Below are 20,046 nucleotides of genomic sequence, written 5' to 3' on the forward strand. Positions count from 1 at the left end.
ACCTCAAGTTGGAGTAGACATGTCCAATTTGTGTCCACGAGTTAGGATCTTATCATCATATGTTGGGCAAAAGTCCCAGCTCCTTGTTATGATTGCATTATATATATTCAAGGCTTTAATAATAGCCCTAGATTAAATCTTCTTCAAAATCGGAACCATGCATTTTAGGAATAAATATATTTTAAAATTGGATATTTATTTCTTTATCAGCTTGTGATATCAATATTAGAAAGGTAAGTCTGTAATGTGTTCATCGTTTTACTTGAGAAGTTACCATCCTTCATGTTTTTAACTTTATTACAGTTTAGCAATATTTAGGTTAAGCAAGAAAAACATAGTTTTAGTAGCTCTATCGTACTAAAGAATAATATTTAATCTAGTTTATTTTCTAAATAACGCATCATGGCAATATAATGTAAGGATGTATTACTAAAATTTTATTACCATACACTCGTTGCATTTTTACCGTTGGATTTTCCATCTCAACATCCTCATTTAGCAATATGCATTTTTAGCAATATTTTATTACTTGAGAACCTACCGTTGCATTTTCCACCTCAACATCCTCATTTCAACTACTTTCGTCTTCTGGATATGTAAGTTCTTAACAGACCAACACTCAGCCCTATTCATCATGGTCAGTCTAACCACCGCTTTGTAGAACTTTCCTTTGAGTATCAGCGGGACTCTCTTATCACACAAGACTCCATATGTTAACCTCCACTTTATCCATCCAACCCAATACAGTGTGTGACATCCTCGTCGATCTCCCCTCACCCTGAATAATCGACCCAAGGTACTTGAAGCTGCCTCTACTTGGGATAACTTGTGATTCAAGCCTCACATCCACGCCAACTTCCAACGGCTTAGCGCTGAACTTACACTCCAAGTATTCCGTCTTCGTCTTGCTCAGCTTGAAACCCTTAGATTCAAGAGTTTGTCTCCAAACCTCCAGCCTATCGTTGACACCGGCTCGCGACTCATCAATAAGAACTATATCATCTGCAAATAACATGCACCATGGCACCTCCCCTTGAATATGGTGTGTTAGCGCGTCCGTCACCAGGGCAAATAAGAACGGACTGAGCGCAGAACCTTGGTGTAACCCCATTACAACCGAAAAATGCTCAGAGTCGCCTCCTACTGTCCTAACCTGAGTCTTAGCCCCATCATACATGTCCTTAATTGCCATAATGTAGTGAACTGACACACCTTTTGCCTCCAAGCATCTCTAGAGAACTTCTCCAGGAACCTTGTCATACACTTTCTCGAGGTCAATAAACACCATGTGTAAATCCTTCTTCCTCTCTCTGTACAATTCCACCAACCTCCTAACAAAGAGTATAGCTTCTATAGTTGAACGACCTGGCATGAATCCAAACTGGTTATCGGATATAGACACTGTCATCCGCACCCTCGCTTTAACCACCCTCTCCCACATTTTCATGGTATGAACCAGTAATTTGATACCCTAATTGTTACAACTTTGGATATCACCTTTGTTCTTATACACTGGAACCACTGTACTCCACCTCCACTCATCTGGCATCCTCATCGCCTTAAAAATAGCATTAAATAACCCAGCCAACCACTCCAATCCTGCTCTCCCCACACACTTCCAAAATCCCACTAGAATCTCGTCTGGCCCGGTCGCTCTGCCCCTACTCATCTTACGCATAACTCCCACGATCTCCTCAACCTTGATGCGTCTGCAGCACTCAGAGTCACGGTGATTCTCGGAATGCTCCAATTCGTCTAGCACAATATCCCGCTCCCCTTCCTCATTCAGAAGTTTATGAAAGTAAGTTTGCCATCTCATCTTAATCTGGTATGCAAACACCGGATGCGGTAAATTTTGCCTTGAATAAGTATAAAAAGCGATTCACTTACTTTAAGATAGTTTGTTAGTTTAGAGACAACTATGCTAATATTAGTAAAATCGATACCTAAGGTATACTATTTGAATTGTCGTAATAAGAGAAGTTTAACAAATTGTTTATAAGATTTTGACACAACAAAATTTTGATTCACTCATAAATATAAGACTTCTAAAGTGGATATTACAGTAAACTAACAATATGACGACATTGAAACTTAATTAACATCTACAGAAACTTGTAAATGAATATTATAGTTCTATAAATAAACTTATTATTTAAAGTTAGGATTTTAGTTTCTCTTTCAAATTATAAAGATGGTCATCATAAGAAAACAAATTATTCAAAATAAAGATAGTAAGAAATGTTTGTTGGAAATAATTTTCTTTTATCGTGTGGATTGTACTCCAAAAAAAAAAGTTTGTTATGACTGAAGCTCACATGCTATAATAAACTCAATTTACTTATCAGATTAATTTTATCATTTGACGTGACTGATTAAACCATCCTAGATCGACAATGATGCGAAATTTTGTTTTTAATTAATTAACTGATCAGAAGGACCCAATTAAAATGAATAATACTTGTTTCTGAGGAACACTAGTAGAGATCCTTCATGTTCTGGAAGCTCATTTGCCCAAACACAATTCACCAATTTAAGGAGTGTTGGTCTGGTCCTAGCTTGCACCCAGTTACTTATGTCAGTCCGTCTTCAATAATGATTTATTACAGTAGTTAAAAAATTCAATAGGAAAATCAGGAAGCACTACAATAATCGCTAGTCTCTTCATTTTTTTTTCTTTTTCTTTGTTGTCATTTTATTATGATTCTAAAGGTTTAATACCTGCAGGTACAAGCGTTAAGACAAAAATCTCTCAAGTTCAAATGAATCAAATCACATCAAAATGAGGGTTTGCGTCCAAAACATAAATGATGTTATCTATGGGATGTCCTAGTGAACAAATATTGCACATCAACATTTAAATCTCAGCATATATAAAAAAACACTAGTGATTACTATTCGTCTACCTAAGCCTTGGTGGTAAGATTATCTAATATCGATTTTAACGAAAGATACATAGTCGATATATCATTGAATAGTTGAGATGCGCTTAAATTCAGCTTGTTTGGATGGTTGTTAGTTGTTACCTATTGTGTTGTATTGTATTGTTACTTAAAATATAATATTTATTTTGATTGTTTCTTAAATTTCATTGTGTCGTATTATTAAATCCATTTTTATGTAATGACCGATTTTGTGTGATCGCGTCGTCATCTTGCTTTTCTCTCTCATCTTGCCCATTTTATTTTATTCTTTATCCTGCCTTTTTATTTAATAATTCTACTTTGAACCCTACTTTTTTTTTTGTAATATTGTTCATATTATTGGTATGTGACATCATGAAATGACAACAAACAATACAATCTATCCAAACGTTATATTTATTAAAATGATACAGTACAATATAATTAATACAATATGACACTGTTATGAAATGATACGACCATCCAAACAAATTGTTGCCCTATAAAACAATAAGGGTGCAATACATGGAATTATAAGAGATTAAGAGCTTAACTCGGACTTCATTTAAAACAAAGCCTACAAGAAAGCGTTCCTACCAAAAGGATATCATAGAGTGGTGGAAAGCACAAACATGACAGATTATGATAGTGAAAAATTGTCGCTTATGAACAAAAAAATGCTTAGTTGAATGGTCCCGCCACCATCTATATCCACATTTTTCCATTATGTCAATGTGCAGGCCTAATTGCTGGAATTGATTGTATTTGTACCAAATTTTGATTCTCCATATGGCCATGTGGGGTGGGAACAAGACCACTCCCCAGGTCACATTCTAAAAAAGAGATCCACATAAACTATAGTTTAATTAATAATTTGGAGCATGTCAACGCGGAAATACCCCATCATTTTGTCTACCACCTGTACCTACTCACATGGTCACAGATTGGATAACTTATACTACTATATTACTTTGAGAAGCAAAAAGCCTACACCAAAAACAACTCTAAAGTCAGCTCTTTGGCAATCACAAGAAAGGATTATCTGTATTATTGAAGTAAATGAGAGTACAACTCAAGCCACACTTGAAACTCTAAAAATATATTATATATATGTTCCATGCACTGAGAAAGTAAAAACAAGTTGCACTATATAGTGAAGTTGATCTCCAACATGTAACTCTCCAAATCAAGCCTAATATTGTAACTTGGAAAATCGAGTAATAATATACGATAGAGCGAGAGAAAAATTCTTTACACTGTCTGTTTATGTAACTTAAACTCTTAAAAACAATGTTCCACATTCATCATGTGCAGCCATGTTTGAAACTCAAAACTCTAATTAAAGACCTTGCAGCAATAGCAGGCTATTGTTTTTTATATAAGCTTCAGCATTTGAGAAAAAAAGTTAATGCATCTAGTCAGAATTTTATGTCAAACACTCGCATTCGGACTACAGCAGATGGCCATGCAAAATCAGAATATCAACTATTGTAAACTTTCTACACATGGAAAACATCATTGATAGTACCACATTACCAAAATCAAACTTGTGAGTTGCGAATAAGCTTGAGGGTTTAGTCCACAAGTTCATGAATCTAACATGTTACATGACCTCATTAAGTGAACATACTAGTTAATGACTCTTTTTCTCAGCACAAGTTACAGGTCAGTCGCCCATAATGTCATCTACGCTTTCAACAGACAAGAGAAGACCTGAGTGATGTGGTGGTGGGAAGACACGTGCATGACGCCCATCGGATAACTGATTCAGTTACCATAATATCAAGCTGCTCAAATTCACCAAGACCAATTGTATGGTTTCTCCTGCTCTGAATGCCTAGAGTTCTAGATCCATTTGATCCACTCTTTCTAACCTCTACTGTTTTCTCTCTTACCACTGCTACAGGAGAGTCTGGCAACATAAACACCGTCCCCATACTGGCATCTGCAACACAAGTAAAATAGGTTTTAAATCCTAGGAGTCCAGAGTATAGCGGTTTACTTTTTACGATGAAACTAGAACAGAAAACTGTAAAATTACCTTTATGAAGTAAATCTACATCAGATGCTCTTACAGATAAATCCACTTCATAACTCCCTTGATCAACAACTAAACTCGAGCAGAAGAATGTAAAACTCGGCAATGTTGGAACTGGAGTAGCAAACTCATGGCCATTTGATCCACCAGTACTACTGAAAGAGAATACAGCGGATTCATAGGAAGTTATTGATTGTTCTGTTAGTAAAGTAGAAAACGATGGGCGGCACGTGAATTTTGGCGATTGGGCATCACATAAAACGGCAGAACCTGTGCCAAAACTGATATCCTGATTCCTAGCCATAAGCGAAGAGCAGTAGGAGCCTTCATCTGAGTGCACTTTAAGGCATGGTTCATTGAAATGCGATGAGCTATCCCGTAACCAAGCATGATCTGTTAAGTGTCAAATCATAAAGTTTCAGGTAAGACAAAGAAGTAAGCTCACGGACTGATACATCCTCCCTCAACTGCTTCACTACTTAGATAAAAGGAAAAACCTTTAAGAACTGAAAAATCAATGTCAAACAGAGAAAATCAGTTAGAAATTGGGCCTTTCAACGTTAGATTCCAGCTTATGTAAGAAAAATTCAAACCATTCCCGAGGAATTTCGAAGATTGATCATTTTGAGAAGCGGGCTGCTCACACGCACAAGGTGTGGTTTAAGATTTGATATATCATGTCATAGAGCCTAGGTGGTCACAGATACAGTACAGCTGCGCTATATCTCTTTTTACCCCCAATTTCATGTCCACAGGAATAAGAATGATTGTTAAGAAGAATACAAGATAATAAGTCCTTCGAAAATTTACCGAGCTGATGCAGTAACATTTCGAATGGATTCTACATATTCTGGTTTTCACAGTTTACTATCCACTTATACTCTTAGTAGGTTCATTCTCTTACTAATTCACAAGCTGCTAAGCTTGATATTTCTATCCTTTCAAATTAATCACTGATATCCAACACAAATAAATCTGCATTCTCTTGATGCATCAAACATCAGTTCTATTTTCTTTATCAAGACCATTCATCAGTTCTATCCAGGTAACAAGTATAGTGAATTTGATATTGTATTTTGCATTCATAACCTACCGAGAATTTGCTGAGTTGTAAGCCTCTGAGAAGGATCTTTACATAGCATTCCTTTAATCAACTCTTTTGCCGAAGACGATATTGTATCCCAGCGATCAGAAGGAAACCACAAATCAGCTGCCCTAACAGCATCAAATATCTTCGACTTTGTCTTCCCCCAAAATGGTGGTATTCCACTAAGAAGAATGTACAGAATAACACCAGCACTCCAAATATCAGCTGCTTGATTATAACCTCCTGCTAAGACCTCCGGAGCTATATAAAACGGGCTGCCAACAGTACCATGCAAACTTTCACCTGCAATAAGAAAGTTGAAAATGCAAAAAAAAAAAAAAATCAAGATAAGGTATATAATAATGTTGCGTATTAGGTTTTCAGGGAAACGAGAAAGCACCTGGCTTGATGTAGGTTGCAAGACCAAAATCAGCTAATTTTATTGGAGAAGAAGAACCCTTTGTAGCCAAGAGAATGTTCTCTGGCTTCAGATCTCTGTGAACGATGCCTTTCTGATGACAGTACATCACCACTTCCATTAGGTCATGGAAGAGAACCCCGGCCTCAGCCTCAGAAAATCTCCCATGCCTCTCCAGCTGATGGAAAAGTTCTCCCCCGGCACAAAGCTCCATTACTAGATGTACATAAGTTTCTTCCTCATAAACCGCCTTGAGATCAACGACGTTTGGGTGGCCAGAGAGCCTGGTCATTATTTCAATTTCAAGCTTGACACTTCGTACATCCTCCTGAGTCACCAATCTATTTTTAGCAATGGATTTGCAGGCCAATACCTCTCCGGTGAACTTGTCAGAGCATGTCCTTATTATTCCAAACTGGCCCCAGCCAAGCTGTTCTCCAAGAATGTAACGATCATGCAGATTAGCAGTATGATTTGCATCCAAAATGGTTTCACTCAAGTTTGCAACTTTATAGCAACTACATGAACAGCGCGATGATTCAGCGTTACTGTCGCTCTTGGCAACAGCCATACGAGAATTGAACCAGAGGATACCAATCAAGATCTCTCAACTTTTGTTTCTCCAATCTTGAAATTACTGACTACCTTTTCGAAGTTCTACCCTTTCCAACAAGTGGGAAAGCTAATTGCTCAAGTCAAAGTAATTGATTTTAGTTCACATAAGAATGGACCAAATCAATTTGGTCAACATAATCAAAGAAGCTTCCTACAGGCGTTCAACTAATCTGGTCATTCTGCCCAATTATAACATCATCATATTATAAGATCAAACTCTAAACTGCAAATTCTTCCATTCTTGCAAATCAGCTGGATCTGAAAGGTCAAAAAGTGTTCACAAATTCAATTTCCTGGAAAATGGTAATTCATACTCTTTATAAGATAATAACTTTCAGAAATAACAGTCTCAAACAAAATTCAGCTAAGCATATTTTTGGACAGATCCTACAACTATCAATAAGTTTAAAAAATGAAAACAACAAACCAAAAGAAAAAGATAAAAGTACACATTTTCAAAACTAAAGTGGACTAGCCAATAAAAATCAAAGTACAGTTCACCAACACAAACAATTCAGCAACCTGATCAATTCCCACAAACAAATTAGAAAACACTCAAAAGCAGAAAAAATGGCTCCCAGAAACAAATTCAAACTGACATCAAAAAAAGAAAAAAGACCCAGATCCAAAATTTTCTTGAAAAGCAAAAAACATTAAAAATTTATTTAAATAACAAGTACAAAGAAGGGGTAAGCCAAAATCACCTGTGGAGTTGGGCTATTTGGTCGCCTTCAAAGTTAAAGCTTAAACCCAACCCAACCACCCTACACAAACTGGAAATGGGGAGTTTTTGTGTTGTACGCGGAGTCCTTTCTGTTGTGCTGTGTTTTATTACTATTGTTCTTCTTTTTTTTTTCTCTCTTTTTTGGTTATGGAGTGCTTTGTTGTTTCGTTGGGATCGTTTCCTTTTTGAATTTAAAGGGTTGGGATTTAATTATCATTGTTTTTGATACTATTCGTAAGACCTACCTTTCTGAGTTGTACATAATAATAATAATAATAATAATGGAGATACCTCTTTCTACTACTTTATTTAAAACTGACATCAGCACCGCTGACAACTCCTAATTTTAGGTAGCCCTTATTTATATTTTATACTCCATCCGTTTTAATTTATATAAACATATTTGACTTATCACGGAATTTAAGAAAGAATGTTAATTTTTAGAATTTATGGTCCTAAACAAGTTAAAAGGACCCCAGAGTATTTGTGTGATTATAAAAATTCTCATTAGGTGTAGAATTTTAAGTTTAAACTAAATTGCTTCCAAATTTAGAAAGAGGTCATTCTTTTTGGAATGAATAAAAAAAATAGGTTCACATAAACTGGAACAGAGGGAGTACTAATCTTTTTGCTGAGAAGAAAAAAACAAAAGAGATTAAAAGGAGGTAGAAGAAGTGTTTTTGATTTTGATACTAATCACTAAGGGCCTGTTTGGTACGGGGATAAAAGATAATTAATTCCGGGATTAAATTTGAGATGAGTTTATCTCACGTTTGGTTGGAATAAAATCGTGACATAATTAATCTCAGGATAACTAATCCTGGAATAATTAATCATGGGGTAACTTGTTTCCCAACCAAACGACCCCTAAGGATAGTTTGGTTTGAAAACAAATTATGCTGGAATTAGTTATGTGAGAATTTATTATAATTACTTATGCTGATCTTCGTATTATTTCTTATTGAGTGTTTGGTATGTTTTATTAATCTCGATATTATCAATTTTACTGTTTTATCCTATAATTAGTATTCCACCATATGACAGGTATAAGTTATCTCGGTACTATTTTTAATCTTAAGATAATTTATCCTAGAATTAGTAATCAACCACGGGATAAAAAGGTACTAAGTTCTTATCCCAAAATTATTTTTGCTTATCCATCATACCAAACGACCCCTAAGAGATAGCGCTATTGTTTACCCTGAATCCGAGTAACAATTAGATTTATATTGTGGATTTAAGAATATATGATTTAATCCAATACCAATTGATAAACGAGGAATTAGATAGATAAATTAGAGAATAAAATAAGTCAAACCAGTGTACAAGCTAAATCTCAACCTCGACCTTTGACAGTCTCGAGGTGGGTTAGTAAGAACAACAAATTATAAGGCAACTCTGATGAACAGTGAGCAAGAAAGTGATGAATGTATATTCTCTTGTCAAAGAACCATCGATTATAAATGAATGGGCTCCCATTTATATAATAGGGGAGTCCTAAATAAGGTACACTTCTAATTACAATAGGAAATCATTTGGACAGTTGCCTAACCGCCAAGGACCAATCCGTTCCGAAATTTATGTCGTGATCTTCGGGCCGTTGCGGGTATCTCGCTCTTTCTGTTACTAAATCATAACGGTATTATCTCGAAGTGGGCCTTCTTCCGACCTCAGCAAATGATATCGACCTCGGCCTCGACCTCGATATTGGAAAGGAGCCTCGACCCCGAGCTTGGTGTCCTGGCCTCTCGACGTAGTATTACCTTTTCCATCGAAAAACGAAGTCGGATAGCTCCGATTTCCATAGTATACAGATAGCCCCCTCATTTCTTAGAATAAAATGATAAGAAACGACTTGAACCTCGATTTTCCGGAGGCCCTGATGATGATGTCATCCTTGTGTCATAAGCGCTCGAGGTGACCAAAATGTCCCATCGGTTCATTTCCCCAAAACATTAAATACTTGTTAGTGGCGGTCGGCCACTAGCGCCGCCGAACCATCACTGTGTGTCTATAAATACAAGGCTTCTATTTGAATAAAAAACAAGGCTTCCACCTTCAAACTTTCTTGATCTCTTCCTCTCTTTATCTTTCTCTTTCACTACCTGTTGATCCAACCTTTTTAGCATAAAAAAAATATCAAACTCCACCTCTTTCCGCTTCCTCCCATCTGAATCAATAGCGAAAACCTCCAAACCCATTCCTCAAAAGGAGAAAGCTTCCTCCTCTTCTACTCGTCCGGCTAGTGATAAAGCGTCGGCCCTTTATAAGATTTTTCCCGGCCCTTGTGTCACAAAGTACGACTTCAAAGTAGAGAATCCCAGAGAAGTGGAACCCCGAACGCAAGTGAATTGTTTGCCCATTAGCCTCCGTACTCCATTTTTGCATTGTGTGATGCCTTCATCTATTTTGCAGCGGTTGCTTGGATGCCCCATGCGGTCACCGACCTCGAAGACTGGGTCTAGAGACTAGCCTCGATCTCCTCTTATAGCGAGCGCCGCTAGCGTGACTTGGCGAGGGGCAGATGGGAAGCCAAACATCATGGTAAGTTCATCTTGTAAGCTTTTGATGCTTTCCTCTTTATCGGAGATGTCTCTTTACTCATATTTGATTCTCCTTCATGCAAGCATTAGAGATATCTTTGAAATGAGGTCGGCTCCGCCTGGGGAAAAAACTGAGTCCCCGATTCCGAAATCGGGGAAAGATAATAAGAGTAAAAGGATCTCGAAGCCTGAAGACCCCCAAGATAAAAAGGCTCCAGCTCGAAGACACAGGAGAAATCTCATTTATGTGGATATAGAATCGGTCCACCAGCTGAATGAAGAAGAAGAAGAAGATGAGGGTGAAGACTCAGCGCTGGTGGTTCGAGCCATAAAGTCGGTTGAAGCTGCAAGTCCTCCGCGCTAGAGACCCTACCTCGTGATGAGGAGGCTTTGAAGAAAGATACGGGAAAAACCCCTAAATCGCCCGAGGTCGAGATTGTTCCTCGGCCTGATATAAGCACACCGGAGGGGGCAGGTTCCGAGATCCCTAGAGCTAAATAGAGCACCCGAGTAATTTGCTCTGGGCCATGACAATAGGTCACTCTTCCTCTCTACCGGCTTATACTGAGGAGGCCATACGGGAGGCTCGGGATCTATAGATGCCTAACTTAGGTGAAGTCCTAGTGAAGAGGATCCCTTCCAGGATTGCTTTACCGGGGTTGATGACGCCGCCGATCTCAAAAATACATCTACCCTTTTCGAAGAGGCTCAACGCCTTTTATCTCGAGTAAGCATTAATTTCTATCATTGCAAATTTCTTTTCTTTCTTCTCCCTTTACCCTAACTCTTATCTTTTTTTTTGTGTAGGCTTTCACCAAGTTTAGGGCCGACCTGAGCCAATGTGAGGCCAAGCTCCAGAAGACCTCGGATGAAAGGAACAGTTTGAAGCTTCTTTGCAGTCAAAAGGAGGAGGAGCTCAGGGATCTTCAGGCAGACTTGGCCAAGGCTCGTAAGGATGAGGTCGAGCTAGACAAGCAAGTAACTGTCATTTTGAAAGAGTACGATCTACTCGACCCAACTATGAAGGCTAATACTTCAATGTCTTAGCTGCAGCAAAAACTGGAGAGGATCGAGCTGCTTTGAGGGGAGGTCGATCAGATCAAAGCCGGCTGTGATCAGTGGAAGGAGAATATGGACCGCCTTGCTGCGGAGAAAGAGGCTGCTTTGGCCAAACTGGAATCGGCCGAGGCCTAACTTCGGGGCCCAGTCCAAAAGGATCGACGAGCTAGAGGTCAAGCATGCTGAGGCCAAGGTAGAGGCCGGGGAGACGAAGATCGCGGCTGACGAAACCACTATTGTATACTTGGCCAATGCTAAGGCTGCCCCAACGTAGCTAAGAGAAGCCTCCGACTGAGAGCGACAAAGCAATGATTTGCCCAAGTTCAAATCTCGAAGGGAGACCCTCGAGGAAATCCACGCTCGAGGTTACGACCTCTCTAAAGAGATAGCTCAAGCAAAGGCGCTTGAAGCTGATGTCAGGTTTCTCGTCTCCTCTGACGATGATGATGATGATGATGAAGGCAGCCAAGGCGGGTCTGACAATGATGAGGGGCCCGAAGGAAAAGTGACTCCCGAGGGAGAAACCAGCCCCGTGCATAGTTAGGATTTTTTCTTTTTCTTTTTGTAAGACCTCTGTCGGTCTCTTGTACATATCTTTTTTCAAATATATAAAAGAAAATTTCTCTTGAATGTCTTCTTGATCTTTATAAATATGTTATTTGCCTTGCAAAATTTTAGCATAATCTTATGCTTTGAACGGTGTATTCGAGACTTTGTCTCGGGTGGCTTCCTTGAAGTTACCATGGTCGAGTTCGAATTTTGAGGCATAGACTTTTAAGGGTTTCTGTCGGATAACGTTGAGTCCACGAGCCATAATCAAGTTATTATTTATTTGACTCAGGATAATCGAACCCTTGGGTTCGGATTGAGTGAGAACAAGATCTCAAACCCTAAGTGTATTGGCCCTTAGGCTCTTTTAGATCGGGTTGTTATGGCCTTTAAAAGATTTCTATTATTCCCCTCTTTTGGCTTAAAATACTTAGTGAAAATTTCTTTATGCCTTAGCATGTATTTTTTACCCATTGGGTTTTTTGAGGGTTCAATGTTGATTGAAACCCTTCTGCTTTTTGTGCCTTAGCACGTTTTTGTTAAGATAATTTTGATACCTCTTAAGGTTTTTTGAGGAATGATTTTATCGAAGCCCTTTTATTATTTGCCGAGGGTAGACTTTTTTAACAATTTTTCAAAGAACTTGAAAGCCTATTTTGATTGCGGGGTTCGGATGTCTCTGAGCCGCATTAATTCGGCTGTAGCCTTTGGGTATGCCTCTTGTGCTTATTCCCCAATAACACTTCGAACTTGTTTGAGGTGTTAGTCCCGGAGAAAGATGGTTTTGGCCTATATATAGAGGGGCGCCTCTTTGAGATTTTATGAATCCGAGTTTAGATAACTCGAATATGTTGATTGTCGATGACAGTCCCCAAGTGTTCGAGGTATATTTGTGCTTGGCCCTTGAGCCATTTCTCACAAAATCATAAGTATGGAGCTTGTATAATAGCAAATTTTCTTTGAGACACAAAGTGTTTGTTATAGAAAGAATGCTTCTTTGAATAATTTATACATACGTACATGTTTTGCCATCAGGGCTTAACTAATCTATATGGACATGGTTCACTCGACCGTTTGTCCCATTACAAGGTTTCCCTATCAAGACCATTTGACATAAAGTACTTTTCTCGAAAATATAACCTCTGAGGATGATGCCCCCCAGTATTCGAGGTTGATTGAAAAGAAGCCCTGGATACTGTTGAATTTTCCTCAGGTAGCACATAATTGTTGCCTCGTTAAAAACCTAGTCGGAAAAACCCATTAGAGATAAAAATCGATATAAGGGACAAAGAGTACAAAGCATGCTTTAAAACCTAAGATCTTCGTGTTGAAGAGTTTTCTCGACGCCTCGATCGAACACCTACAATAAGTTAGTATCAAATACAAATAAAATAGGGAGAAAGTCATACCTCAGCAATAATATCATTTGAGTAGTGATACATTCCAATTGTTTGGCAATTGTTTGCCCTCCATCGTGCCAAGTTTGTAAGATCCCTTTCCGATGACACCGATGACTTGATATGGTCCTTCCCAATTTGGGCCTAGTTTCCCATCATTTGGGTCTCAAGTATTGAGGGTGACTATCCTTAGAACTAAGTCCCCGATGCCGAAGTGGCAAAGTTTGGCTCTTCTATTGTAATATCTCTCGATTCTTTGCTTCTGTGCAGCCACCCGAACAAGCGAAGCTTCTCATTTTTCATCTAATAGTTTGAGGCTAGTATTCATAGCCTCGTGATTTGATTCCTCCATTGCATGTCAAAATCTGACGCTAGGTTCCCCGACCTCAATTGGAATTAAGGCCACAGAGCCATATACTAAGGAGAACGGGGTTGCCCCCGTGCTGGACTTTGATGTTGTTCGATATGCCCAAAGAACTTCGGGTAGAACTTCTCTCTATTTCCCCTTAGCGTCGCTCAAACTTTTCTTTAAGTTTTAAATGATAGTCTTGTTCGTCAATTCGGCCTGTTCGTTTCCGCTTGGGTGATACGGCATCGATAAGATCCTTTTTTTGTGTTCTTCGAGGAACTCCGTTACCTTGCTGCTGATGAATTGCTTTCTGTTGTTGCATACAATTTCAGCAGGTATCCCGAATCGACACACGATATGGTCCCAGATGAAGTCTATAACTTCTTTTTCTCTGACCTTCTTAAAGGCCTGTGCTTCCACCCATTTAGAAAAGTAGTTAGTCATAAACAAAATGAATTTAGCTTTACCCAGGGCCGTTGGAAGAGGGCCGACGATATCCATCCCCCATTTCATGAATGGCCATGAGGATATGACTGAATAAAGTTTCTCTCCGGGCTGATGGATCATCGGTGCAAACCTTTGACATTTATCACATTTTCGAACAAACTCCTTAGTATCTTTTTCCATGTTATCCCAGTAGTACCCTACTCTAATGATTTTATGAATCAAAGATTCGACGCCGGAGTGGTTCCCATAAGTGCCTTCATGGACCTCTCGTAAAAAATAATTGGTGTCCCCCGGCCCTAAATCAAGCTTGTAGAGTTTATCTCGGCATGACCCTCCTCGACCATAGATCTCAATAATTGGATGACAGTCCCCGGGATAATATCGTCTTCCTCGACTGATGATCCCAAATTCGCAAGTGCATCGGTCTCACTATTTTGCTCTCGAGGTACGTTATCTAGAGTCAGCTCCTTGAAGCGGTGCAAAGTTACCTGTAGCTTGTCCAAATACCTTTGCATTCTATCCTCTCGAACTTCGAAGCTTTTGTTTACTTGGTTCACCACCAATAAAGAGTCACACTTGGCTTCAATGACTTCTGCCCCAAGCTTTTATCTAGCTCGAGACCTGCAATCATGGTATCGTAATCGGCCTCATTGTTAGTCAACCTAGAAGTTTTGATAGACTACCTAATAGTGCTACTTGTGGGTGGCTTCAAAACGATGTCTAGCCCGAAACCTTTCACATTAGAAGCGCCGTCTGTGAAAACGGTCCATACCCCCAATGATGTACCTGATTTTAACAAGATTTCCTTTTCAACATCGGGTACGAGGGTTGGCGTGAAATCGGCCACGACGTCTGCTAAAATTTGAGACTTGATGGCCATTCGGGGTTGATACTCGATATCGTACTCACTGAGTTTGATGGCCCATTTGGTCAATTGACCAGAAAGTTCGGGTTTGTGCAAAATATTATAAAGTGGATAAGTGGTTAACACACATATGGGGTTACTTTGAAAGTATGGTTTTAACTTTCTAGAAGCACTTATTAGAGAAAATGCTAATTTCTCTAAGTATGGATATCTAGTTTCTGCTTCCCCTAAGGTTCGAATTTCATAGTAAACGGGAAATTACGTACCTTGGTCTTCACAAACTAGGACACCACTCATCGCGGTTTTCGACACTGCCAAGTATAAGTAAAGTTTCTCATCTGCCTTCGGGGTGTGAAGCAATGGTGGGCTCGATAGGTATCACTTTAATTTCTCTAATGCTTGTTGACACTCCGGGGTCCAGGTGAAATCGTTCTTCTTATTGAGTAAAGAAAAAAATCTGTGACTTCGATTCGATGACCTCAAGATAAATTGGCCTAAAGCAGCTATCCGCCCAATTAGCCTCTACACAGCTTTTACGCTGTCCACGACGGTGATGTCTTCGATGGCCTTGATTTTATCGGGGTTGATCTCGATCCCCAGATTTGACACCATGAAGCCTAGGAACTTGCTCGAGCCGACCCCGAAAGCATATTTCTCGGGGTTGAGTTTCATGTTATATTTCCTCAAAATCTCGAACGTTTCCTGCAAATGAGCCAAATGGTCCTCTACGCGCAGTGACTTAACTAGCATGTCATTAATATAAACTTCCATTGACTTACCTATTTGTTCTTCGTACATCTTATTTACTAGGTGTTGGTAAGTAGATCCTACATTTTTTATACATTGTAACAATATGTTCCATACTTGGTGATAAATGAGGTCTTCCAGGTTCATCTAAATTTGATTATACCCAGAATAGGCGTCGAGAAAGGTAAGGATCGCGTGGCCAGCCATGGCATCGATCATGCGATCGATGTTAGGCAGTGGAAAAGAGTTTTTAGGGCATGCCTTGTTTAAATCCTTGTAATATACACACATTCTAATTTTGTTCCTTTTTTAGGGATTACGACTATATTGGCTAACCATTCGGGGTATTTTACCTCCCTAATGGACCCTTTTTTGAGAAGTTTAGTTACCTCGTCCTTTATGAACACATGCTTTACCTCAGACTAGGGCCTTCTCTTTTGTTTCACCGGTTTGAACCTGGGGTCAAGGCTTAGCCGATGCGTTGTTATCTCTGGTGGGATCCCTGTCATGTCTAGATGGGACCAAGCAAAACAATCTATGTTATCGATAAAAAATTGAATAAGCTTTTTCCTCAGTTCGGGGGTAAACCCTGTTCCCACGTATACCTTTCGCTTGGGCAGGTATTTGATCAATATAACCTATTCCAGTTCCTTGATAGTTGATTTGGTAGCGTTGGAGTCTTCAAGAACAATAAAGGTTTGTGGGGTCAGAAAATCCTCCTCTTCTTATTCTATCTCCTGCTTTCCTGATTCGGTCAAGGCTGGTGGCTGTCATTGCTATTTGGTTTTCTATTTACCTTTGATGCCCGACCTTTCTGTCGATACCGGTACTACCTCGTCAACCGCAAACATTTCCTTTGCAGCATGCTGCTCCCCGTACATTGTTTTTACATCGTCCGACATCAGGAATTTCATCATTTGGTGGAGAGTCGAAGGGACTGCTCTCATATTGTGAATCCATGGCCTTTTGAGTAGGGCATTGTATCTTATGTCGCCCTCGATCACATGGAACGTGGTATCTTGAATGGTTCCAGCCACGTTCACTGGTAGAGTAATCTCTCATTTAGTTGTTTTACTGGCCATATTGAAGTCGTTTAAGACTCGAGCTGCGAGCATAATCTGATCTTGTAGGCCGAGTTGCTCCACGACCCTCGATCGGGTGATATTTTCCGAACTACCTGGATCCACTAAAACATGCATAACTTGAACTTTATTTAATAAGATAGAAATTACCAAAGCATCATTGTGTGGTTGAGAAATGCCTTCTGCTTCTTCATCGTTGAATGATAAGGAGCCCTCGGGCATGTAATCCCCGGTCCGCTTCTCCCTAGTAATTGATACCTTAGTGCGTTTGAATACGGGCCCTTGTGGAATATCGACCCCATCGACGATCATATGAATGACATGTTGTGGTTCCTCCTGTTCATTTTTCCTATTGGCATCTTTGTCTCTGAAGCGATTCTTGGCTTGATCGCTGAGGAACTCTCGAAAGTGGCCCTCGTCGAATAGAAGGGCTACCTCCTCCCTTAATTGCCTGCAATCCTCGGTCTTGTGACCATGCGTGTCATGGTACTTGCACATCAAATTTGGGTTTCTTTGGTGATGGGTTTACAATACCTTAGCTTTATTTTTTGATGATCTAACAAACTTACTGTCAAAGAACCAGATAAGGAACCTGACACACTTGGCACACAACTGAAATCAATAGACTCCAGCTAATATGAGCTTCTACGACTTTAAAAGATAGAGAATCAACACAGGGACCTGATACCCTTGCGTTTCCCTAACAGTAGTACGAAGTCAAATGTATAAAGCTGGGAAGTGACTGCCTGCACTGTACACAGAAACAGTGCAGCACAGTTCTGCAGTCACTTCTCATTTGACCTACCAAGTGATTACATCATTCAAGTGATGTCATCCATGTTGTATTAACATTAAACATTACAACAAAACATCACTTGAACACTTGAGAATTCATTCAAGCATTCAAGCATCTGACATTCAAGTATTCAATTCTCAAGTGCATCTAGAACAAAGTTTAACACTACTACGGACCAGTTCCTAGAGCTAGTATTTTGTATGTCCTTAGTTGAGTTGTAACTTTGTAATTGTTCTTTATTGTAATTCCTACTTTGCTTATCTAGAAGCGGTACTTAGGAACCCCTTGTAAAACCATAAACCCTTAGTATTTGTATCGTGACTAGAGTTAGTCATGAGTTCAAGTCTTTGTAATAGGTGTATTGCAAAGTGGCTTGTAATAGGTGTATTACAAGTTAGTGAGGGACTAAGAGTTTAATTCCTATATTGCATAGGTTGTAATCTAAAGTTGCTCATAGTAAAGTTGAAATCCTACCAATGTAGGTCGTATTTTTTTATCCATTTGAGCAGGGATTTTTCCACGTAAAAACTCCCTATTTTATTTACTTAATGTTTTATTAGCATTCTTAGTGGAAACTCATAGATGACCTGGTCTCTAATAGTTTGGGAAGGATTGGTTTGTATGGGTCTAGGCCACCTAGTATCTTTGATCCTTCCGATTGCCGAGACAATGCCTGATGCATCGACGCTAAAGTTATATTCCGATAACAGAGGTGCCTCTATAGGATCGACATGCTTATCAAAACCACTTTTGCTCATAAGTCCCCGAGAATTTTGTCCTCGATCGTTTCTCCGATCATTCCGAGAGGGATTGTGCCCCGAGCCACTGTTTCTTCGATCTGCGGTATATGGTTGATACCGTTCTCTATTCAACCTTGTCTCTCTATCGATGTTCCTCGGGGTTTTAATTGCCAATATGTTTGGATGTACTGAACCGGAAGGGGCTCCTAATTGGTCATCCTCGACCCTGATCTTTGATTGATATCGATTGTGCACATCTGCCCAAGTTACAGCTGGATACTGACCAAATTTCTCTTCAATTGTCGTGATACTATCGAACTCCGCTCATTCAACCCCTGGGTGAAAGCTTGAACGGCCCAATCATCTGTGATCAGTGGTAACTCCATGCGTTCCATTTGAAATCGGGATACGAACTCCCTTAGCATTTCGTTATCCCTTTGTCTTATCTTGAAAACATTCGATTTTCTTGTTGCGACCTTTATGGCCCCGATGTGTGCCTTCACAAAAGAATCTGCTAACATGGAAAATGAGATGATGGAATTTGGTGTCAAGTTGTGGTACCAAATCATTGCTCCCTTTGATAGAGTTTCCCCAAAAATTTTCAACAAAACGGACTCGATCTCATCGTCTTCTAAGTCATTTCCCTTTATCCCGCATGTGTACGAAGTGATATGTTCATTAGGATCAATGGTCCTGTTGTATTTAGGTATATCCGACATACGGAACTTCTTAAGAATGGACTTCGGAGCCGCACTCTGAGGAAAAGGCTTCTGCACGAACTTTTTTAAATTCAAACCCTTTAAGATCGGGGGTGTTTTTTTGTCATTATCTTTAATTTTATTTTCTCCTGACTCAATTCTTTTAGTGAGCTCCTCGAGCATTTTCATAATTGTAGGATCAGTCCCTGATTCGTTACCATTCAACCTTTCTAGCACTGACTCGGTATGACGAGTGATTTCCAGCTCGACCATACTCAGAGTTTTTTGTTGACTCTAAACCTGAGCAATAGTGTCCTGCTGAGCCTGTAACATCTTGAATATTACCTGGAGACCAACTCCCCCATCTCCTACGCCCTGTATTCCTTGGTCCCTAGATCGGCCTTTCCTATGCACACTCCCTTCGGAGTCCGCGCCTAAATCTGCATTCAAAGCAATGTGCAAACTGATATCGACTGGATCGACGATCGGAACTCCCCCGAGATTAGCCAGTGGCACCCCTAAAGCAATTACGTTATCATTTTCCCCATGAAATCTAAGACCATCATCACCATGTGCGGGTGCATTTTGTGAGTTTGACATGTTTCAACTTGAGAACAAAAATTCTTAACAAGAACAAGTGTGAAAATAACAAGTGTGAAAATAATGTGTGTTATCAGAATCAACACTGAAAAAAATCACTATTATCCTTAGCCTCACGGTGGGCGCTGTTAGTTTATATGAATCCACCAAACTATAGAGTACCTGGTGCTCTATGAGTTTCTCCTTAGAATACTAATTAAAACAGTAAGTAAATGAGACATGGGATTTTTACGTGGAAAAATCCCAACTCAAGGGGACAAAAACCACGACCTACACTTGTAGGCTTTCAGCTTCACCAACTTGTAAACACACTATTACAAGCCACTTTGACTCTATTACAAAGACTTCAACTCAAATAACTTATGATATACTTATCATAAGCCACTTTG

General features: G+C 39.5%; 1 protein-coding gene across 2 annotated transcripts; it reads right to left on the bottom strand.

The window, feature by feature from the left end:
* Positions 1–4,363: 4,363 nt before the first annotated feature.
* On the bottom strand, positions 4,364–7,952 carry LOC107770828 (calcium-dependent protein kinase 26). Of its 2 annotated transcripts, none has more exons than XM_016590159.2 (5): positions 7,766–7,952; positions 6,429–7,319; positions 6,035–6,331; positions 4,945–5,334; positions 4,364–4,848 (listed from the first exon to the last, which is right to left on the bottom strand). In XM_016590159.2, the coding sequence occupies exons 2-5, from the start codon at positions 7,015–7,017 to the stop codon at positions 4,598–4,600; spliced, it is 1,527 nt and encodes a 508-aa protein (XP_016445645.1). In that variant the 5' UTR covers positions 7,018–7,319; positions 7,766–7,952; the 3' UTR covers positions 4,364–4,597. The 2 variants fall into 2 exon arrangements, with proteins under 2 accessions (XP_016445645.1, XP_016445646.1); XM_016590160.2 differs by having other exon boundaries at positions 6,429–7,354; positions 7,766–7,903.
* Positions 7,953–20,046: the final 12,094 nt, after the last annotated feature.

This window comes from Nicotiana tabacum, chromosome 6, assembly GCF_000715075.1.
Source record: "Nicotiana tabacum cultivar K326 chromosome 6, ASM71507v2, whole genome shotgun sequence".
NCBI classification, from domain to species: domain Eukaryota; kingdom Viridiplantae; phylum Streptophyta; class Magnoliopsida; order Solanales; family Solanaceae; genus Nicotiana; species Nicotiana tabacum.